The following is an 8,307-nucleotide window of genomic DNA, read 5'->3' on the forward strand; positions in this document are numbered from 1 at the left end:
TAGGTTAAATTAATATAATTATTTTATTTTCCTCTATATTCTAGCAACCAGGCATCAAGTCAAGGGTAAGTTTTTATTGCACAGGTAGATATTCCATAGAAGACACTAATCAAATCTATTTTTACAGGTGGCGGATGATCAACATTTTGGCACGAAGCGGCCACCCCAGAGCCGGTGTTAGAAAGTTGTGAAAAAAAAGTTTTTTTTTGGAAAATAAATTAATCCCTTATTGAAAATGGGAGAAAATAGTTGTTTTTATTGCTAATTATATGCACAGCCAATATTAAACTTTAATTTTGAATTGAAATATAAATTTTATACTAAATACTGCCGGTTGTGTTGAAAGAAATAGCTGGTTTCCAGCAATCTGGATTGCTGATTTTCCAGCAATTTGAATTGCTGGAAACCAGCATTAACGTTTGCTGTTTTTTCCAGCAATTGAAATTGCTGGAAATTTTGCTGGAAAGTCAGCGGGACAAAAACCAGCAAAATTTTGCTGGTTTCCAGCAAAAAAAAAAAATTGCTGTGTACATATGTATGTCGCTAAACTGCTTAAGAGAAAAAAATACCAACAGGTTTATAAAATAGATAATAAATTTCATTTTTACCCCATTTTGGATAATTTGCCCCGGTTCCTCGATCGTTGATTTACATGTACGGAGTCGAGAATCGTTTTTTTTCTAAAACTATTGTGATATTTGTTTCTGACTTCCCCACCAGTGAGTCATGCATGGTTGTCTGTCTCGATATATTTCGTTTGACTATGCTCAGTTGATGTGGTTACTAACCACAACAATTTATCCGAGAAAGTTATGCCTGAACACTCCACAATTTAAATTATTCAGTACAACGATGTTGACCTTCTCATTGAACAATAGTAAAATATCAGAAAAAAAACCAACTTATAGTCAGCTAGCTAATAATATTGTTGAACATGTTTTGGTAAATTTAAATTGGCGTCGGATTGATCGAAATTGAATACATACCACAACACAGGATGATAAAATCGAAGCCCACCCGTATCAATATTCGCTTGGTGTCATCCATGGCTCGTTTTTTATCTCGTCCGATGATTGCAGCCTCACTATGTGGGTTAGATGCGGCACTGCTGGTATTGCTGCTGTTTGTGCTCGTATCACCAACAGAATGAACAGTCACTTCCTGTTGATGATGTTGTTGCTGGCTATTATAATTAGCACTAACTGTCACTGTTTGATTTTGACTACCGTTTCTGTTCAATGGCGTAACTTCGGTCGGCACTGCACCTGAGACACTCATTTAGGCTACTAGCACACGTTTGATGATTGAATTCAAGTGGAGCCTTCTTATCTGAGGTATTTTTCTCACAATTTCAGATAATGCTTTCTCACAAACACAATATCGCGGGAACTTAGCTTGGACATAAGTTATGAAGGTGAATCACAATTCACCCCTACTGAGTTGCTGGTCTGCTGCTTACCAATTGACTTGCTGCAAATGTGGAGATTTTTTATTCCGATGGGAATGACTCATTCATTCTGTTCAGGTTATGCGCGTTTATAAAGAAGCATACAAATGACAGATATCTGGAAGTAGAAGATAAAAAAGAACTGTTAAAGTTCGGGTATTAGCAAATGCTTTGGATGATTTTAGAACCTGAACCCCTTTTTTCAAACTAGGTTCTCCTTTATGTGGACATAAAGGCCTTTACGAACACACACATAGCTAGATGATCTCAGTGAAATTTCATGTTTCTTTGAAAAGATCTAAATTATATTTTGGACTAAAGCGTACATCTTTTAACGATATAATGGGTAGCATCTTACTAATGCTAACACCACCAGCCCACAGAAAGAGTACTATGTCGTGGCCGAGAATCCATCTCATGACCTCTGGCTTAGAAGACTTAACGCTATCCTCTAGGCCACGGTCGGCGGCAAGATATATGTTAAAAACAAGGATTCACTAGTACACTGAACCAAATCTGGCAATAAAATTTATAGGGTCAATCTAGTGAATCTTAAAGTTCAATGTGTAATAGAAACTATTGATAAATCCAGTACAAAGTATAGGAAATTCCAATGAATCTCAGCAGCTAGTTGAAGTCAATATCGAATAATAAAATTTCCTATAAATTCAAACAGTTCTATGGTAATATACATCTTAACAGATTGTTATTTATCCATTCGGTGGTCTTGAGGTTCGTTATTTTTCAGTTTCAGTGCTACTCGATTGGTAAGTTATAAGTTTCGTAATTCAAACAAATGATTATAATGTCATTAATTTTATGTTTTAGGAAGAGGTAGCTATTCTGTTGGACAAAAACATTAAACAAGGCTAAGGATGCGAAAAAGACATTCGACTTTAGAACAAATGCAACATGTTTAAAAAATTGTTCCCCCGCTGGGAGATGAGGCGTAACAATGGAACGCCACCATCATCAGGGATTCGGTAAAAATGCTCACGACAGTTGGATTTCTGGAAGAATTATTGTTATACTATCATCTGCTCTGGTCAAAAATCTACTGGCCTCCCTAAAGCACTGGGTTGGAAAAATCCGTGCTAAATTTTATCAAGAGGATTTACTAACGGTAAGTTGTGTTATATGCATAAACTTGTGCATTTTTATATAACAAAATTACGATTTCAGACATCCGAATGACCGTCGGATGTGCTTTGGATGTCCAAGGAAAAGCGCTATATGGTGCTGCATCCAATTTCTCAGGGTTCACCGGAATGTTTCTATGCCCCAAAAAAAGCGCAAGCCATAACCCAGCATACAGAAATTCTCAACTAGAAACGACCGACCCTAAACACAGCTGGGCGGAAATCGGAGCTCTTTTTTACATTTAAAAGTTTAAGTTGAAACGGGAGTAGAGGTAAATTAGAATTTAATGGATAATGTTATGATAAACTTCACACAAATGGTTTTTTTCAGATTGAAAAAAGATTCCGTTGGACTCATCGGCGAACTGAGCTCAAGATTCGTGCATCGGGAATGTACTACTATAGTAGGAGAGAAAACAGCAGCGGAGCTGGAGCAGGCGGAGTCCCGAATACAAACTACGCCACGCGTGTTCCGTGTTCCCGTGCAGTGTTCCGATTTTCAAAGAGTTGCCTTTTTCGAACTTATTTAAAAAAGCAAAATTGTATTGCATTTAATAATAGTGTTTATTTTAATTTAAAGCTTACAATGTAAATAACATTATTGATCGTATCACATACGACAACAAATACAATTTAAAAATAAAAATCAATAAATTAGAAAAAATACGATCATATTTTATTACTCTGATTAAACAATTCATTTCACTACCTTAAACAATATTTTTTACCAATTTGTCTAGATGTTGAATTCATTGAAATTTCCTATAAAATCAATCTATCGTCTACATGGTAAAAAGTATTGGATTTTCCTTTAGTGCGAAAACACTAAAATTCCCAATAAACCTTATAGCCGGATTTTGTTCAGTGTAAGTGTCAGGTGTATAGGGGAGAGCGAGGACGCTTGATACCTGGGGTGACTTGATTCCTCAGCCATATCTCGTAACTGGATTATCTAACTAAGATCCATGAATCTATGTTCCAGAAGATCTTATGTTCCAGAAAAATGTACCAAATGGAGCATCTTTGCTGTAACATTTAAAAAAAAATAAAACATATATGTTTTAGTTGTTTAACTTTGGTGGATCTTCTTAAAAAATGTTACTAGAAGATATCTTTCGTCATTTTCAGTCGTTTTCAACATGGATAATTTTTTTTTCAATACTTCAATTGTTGGAGAATATGAATCTCTAACGCCATATTTAAGAACTTTGAAATTTTTCAAAAAAAAAATTAAAAAAAATGGGCTTATGGGCACAAATGGTCTGTGGGTTCAATTGATCCCGAATCGGAGCGTGTCTCGCAAAAGGACCGATTACTGTCAAAAGGAAATTTTTCAGTTCAAAGCCGTCCGATTATTGTTCGGATTTTGTCCGTTTTTCCGAACCAATTCCACGCTGCTAAAAACAATGCTACCTTGCGTAAGAGAGCCGTCACCCGTTTATGGGTCCCATGGCAACGAACGTGTTAATTATTGACTTTCAATAGGGGAGTGTGGGCTACTTTATTTCTTTGCTTTATAACTTCTTTATTATAAAGGTTAAGAAAAAAACGGTATGGTTTTCTACATTTTTAGGGTATCATTAGGCAACTTTTTATTTTTTGAATAAATTAATTTCTCCAAGTTCTGTCTGTTTTAGTTTTTTTTTCTATTTTGAAAAATTGTAAGAAATCGTGGGAAATTGACCAGATAACGTGCAAAGTTAATGAGTTGAAATTTCATAATTCATTTAGATGTTTTAAAGCAATTCCAGATGACGAAACAAAAAAGAGAGTTGTGAATGATCGAATAATTTCTAAAACCTGCTGGCTCGCGAACGTCGGCAAAATTCCTTATATAGGATGGATTTTTCATAACTCTGTATATGGCATAAGAAAACTCTACAGATAGTATTTTAAGTTCGGAATGTGTATAAAACATAAAAATATAGTTTATATGTATAAAACATAAAATATGTATAAATAAAAATAATGATGAATAAAAGAAGCATATGATGCGTATTTAAGTCAACAGCATATGGGTCATTCCATGTCAAGTGTGCACAGCGAAAAAAAAATCTTATCGAAAATTCGCCAAACTTGGCCGAAAGACTTTCTGAGGCCTACAATACAAATCCTCAATTTTTGAGAATGATCCGCCCACCCCTCGTTCCATGACCCTCCCTTTTTTTCACGATTTTGAAAAATTCATCATTTTTAAAATGCTATATCTCCGGACTGAAAAATCATACCAAAATGACAAAATATGCGTTGTGAAGATTTTATTAAAACCTATCAATTTATGTTATTCATTTTTTGATATAGTGACGTTTTAAACGTCAAAACATAGCTCTCAACAGGATTCAATTTACCGAACTTGTTAGAATGGTTTTTGCAGATAGACTTTAGATTATGCACTTCTGATCGCAATTTGAACAAATTCCACTCCAGTGAGGTAAAAAATCGTGTGTTCTTGAAAAATGTATCCTCTGAACATCGTTCTCTGTTCCCGACTATTTAGAAGCTTAACAATAAAAGTCACTTAGTCAACTCCATACTAATGCAGTTACAGAAGGCAACTGGATATTTTGATACCGCAATCTCCGATTTTAGAAGTTGTATTTATGACTACTAGCAAGTAGCAGCAAGCGAGCAGTAGAGGCAAACAATTCGTTCACAATGGTCAGTGAATCAGTTAAAAAAAAATTATTGTTCAGTGCCACTCGGTGTCAACAAAAAAAAATCTGCTATCTGATAAGATTTTTTTTCGCTGTGCACACTTGACATGGAATGACCCATATAGAAAGTTATGATTACGCAAAGCGACGGCGATGACAGTTGGATTGAGATTTTCATCTCAACACACATCAAAAATATTCCGCTTTTAGAAATACCTGTAGCAAAATTTATATACAAAAATTCCATGCTATGCAGAATTATGCCTTGAGGCAATTTTTGTATGGAAACACGCAAAACACATCCAGTATAGTCCTATTTGCCGCTGGTAGTGTTCGTGATATTATGCTGGTTGTTTCACCAACACTTTCGAGTTTTGGGACAATTAACCTCAAAAACGACCATGTGTGTCGTCCGGCTGCCCGTTTTTTGTACCGGGAGTTTTTGAGGTTAATTGTCCCATCTCATCTGTACACGCTCAGCAAGTGTGCGTAAGAAATGTCAAAAACAACTCTATATGCTTGTTGTATTCAAATATGAAAGCATGAAAACAAATGGCTCTAACACCAATTTGTTGCACTTGGTTCAAGCTTCAATGTGATTTTTGAGTTTTTAAAATCCACTTGCACGTTTTTGCAATAAACGCTCGTGAGATTGATAAAAAAATAAAACTAAGTCGCAATAAGTTGGCTAGGAAACGTCGTTCAAATCTAGTGCAAAACGTGATTTGAATTTCTTCTGTTATAATATCTGTTTGAGAGCAAATATTCTGAAGACACTTTAGAGCTGAAATGAAAGACAAAGACGCTAGGAAAAAAGTTCCCCTTTTTATCCTTTTGGACCACTGTGGGTGGGCTAGTGTAATTTGGTTAATTTGAAGTTGTGATCCTCGATGCGCAGCTCACTTTCAACAGTCAACGCTCTTCAGTTATCAACAAAGCGAATCGTCAGCTCGGCTTCACCACCAAAGTGTCACGTGAATTCAAAGATCCTTTGTGCTTGAAATCACAGTACTGCGTCAGATCTATATCTAACTGAGCATGCTGCTGTAGTCTGGGCTCCGTATCAACTAAGTTGGTTTTTGAGGATTGTACGTGTACAGAAGCGGTTTGTCAGATTCGTCTTGCGACACCTGCCTTGGCGTCATACCGAAGATTTTCCAGCTTATTCGGATCGGTGTTAGCTTTTGGGTCTCGATACCCTCGAATGTCGCCAAAAGACTCTATAGGCTTCAAAGACTTCAATAGGCTTATGAATGGAGAAGTTCAATCGCCAAATCTTCTAAGGATGATAAACCTCAGTGTCTCGTCGAGAACTCTGCGATCTAATTCGTTGATGTCACATCAAATTCACCGAACATCGTATGGCTACAATGAACCACTTAGTGTAATGATGCGTATGTTTCGGGATACTGAACACCTACATTAGTTCGAAGAATCATCAATCCGATTTTTTCGTCGAATTCGTCAGTCCAAATTATTTTACTAAATTTGATTGTAACTATATACACCTATTCATTTAAACATTTATGTTCGATGAATTTAATTATAATAAATAAATAAATTAGTTGATTAGTTATAGCAGTTTTGGAGAACAAACTTGGGACTTGAGATGAGCAAAAAAATTTGCAAATAGTGAATGTTAAGTCGCTTAGCTGTTTAAAAAAAACCTTCGATTATAATCTTTTATTATTGATACGGTGGTTCAAAACACATCGATTTCAGTTTTTAAAAAATTTCCCTTAATTTTTCGAACAAGCCCATTCCAAAACTGTTATCAACAAACTTTTCATTCTATCCTCTAGAATCGTGTATTGGATTCGAATGGAAAAGGCACGCGAGACGATCGCAAGTAAACAGAAAACAACCACTCAAAATAAAAACCTGATAACAAAACAGCCTGTATTGGTTTTCCGCGCCCTCTTATTTGCTGTGTGAGTTCTAGGAGTCACTTTTATGATTTTCAGTATATTTACACACATCGATTATGGTGATATTTTATCTCTAACCTGTGAAGGGTTAGATGATTAGCATGCATCAACTCGTAAGAGGGAAGTTCGAGCAATCTCGATAATTGCGCCAAAAGACGAGGAACAACACAGATGATGAGAAATTCATTAAAAGTTTCACCGTAATAATCTAGAAACTCAAAAACCCTCTCGGCGTATTATATTTGGCAAACTGGAAACCGGTTTGACGAGCTCGTTGAATCTGTTCGCGTTTCTTTTTACGGGGGCATAAACCGCGGGTCGGGATCGATAGTTGTATAACCGAAGTCCGGTCGAAGAGTATAACAATAGTTGTGTGAAATAATCCGCTTGCCATTTTTTTTACATAAAATAAATCTCACCTGGCTGTATGAAAACAGATAGAAACGATGAGCACTGGAATGGCACATTCAGTTATTGTCACAGCACTTTGGTTATCACTTAACTTGGCTACAGAAGCACAATGTTCAGAAATCGTGATAAACGAAAATAGCTTAAATCATTATCTGGTTTTGGTTCGGTGGTGTTTATTTCCGCAACCGCGACAAGTCGGCTAATGAATGTCTTTCACGCGACACCGACAAATGCTGTTACATTTTCTCACAGAACTCTCGCGTACTCGACCGATACTGCGCACAACAACCGTCCCCCTCGATATCTCAAACGTTTGTGTTGTGTTGTGCTCCGTTCCTTCCGACGGGATGCTCGATGCAAAGACAGAATTCTGTCTGAATGACATTTTACGCTCTCCGACTCAACCAAATTCCGCGAGAGATGCCCAGAAATGCTCTGTTTTGGTGTTCCCTTTTTAAAGTTGTTTGTGGGGTGACGTTACTAAACATTCATTGGAAGCTTGACACGTTTTAAAAATCCATCAGACGATTAAAGCTTATTTTTCAAGCTTTTTTACAGTACAAGCGCGTTTATTGATTTGAAATTCACCTTGGTTTCGATATTCAGCGGTGATGCTCGGCTTAATTTTCGTCGTGGTTCCTAATGTGTTAAGAAGAGCATTATAAATGTAAAAAAATCCCTTCCCAGTGTAGAGACATGGATTATGGGTGAACAAAATAATAAAAATA

General features: G+C 36.3%; 1 protein-coding gene across 1 annotated transcript in view; it reads right to left on the bottom strand.

Annotated features, from left to right (window-relative positions):
* The window catches only part of LOC129756459 (putative phosphatidate phosphatase), a 55,713-nt gene extending 47,806 nt beyond the window's left edge, over nucleotides 1-7,907 (bottom strand). The window contains exons 1-2 of the mRNA XM_055753350.1: nucleotides 7,588-7,907; nucleotides 987-1,565 (exon numbers count right to left, since the gene is read on the bottom strand). Of these exons, the coding sequence (XP_055609325.1) occupies nucleotides 987-1,278 (292 nt within the window). The 5' untranslated portion in view covers nucleotides 1,279-1,565; nucleotides 7,588-7,907. The remainder of the gene's footprint in view (nucleotides 1-986; nucleotides 1,566-7,587) is intronic.
* Between the last annotated feature and the right edge of the window lie 400 nt (nucleotides 7,908-8,307).

This window comes from Uranotaenia lowii, chromosome 3 (genome assembly GCF_029784155.1).
Source record: "Uranotaenia lowii strain MFRU-FL chromosome 3, ASM2978415v1, whole genome shotgun sequence".
Lineage (NCBI taxonomy): Eukaryota > Metazoa > Arthropoda > Insecta > Diptera > Culicidae > Uranotaenia > Uranotaenia lowii.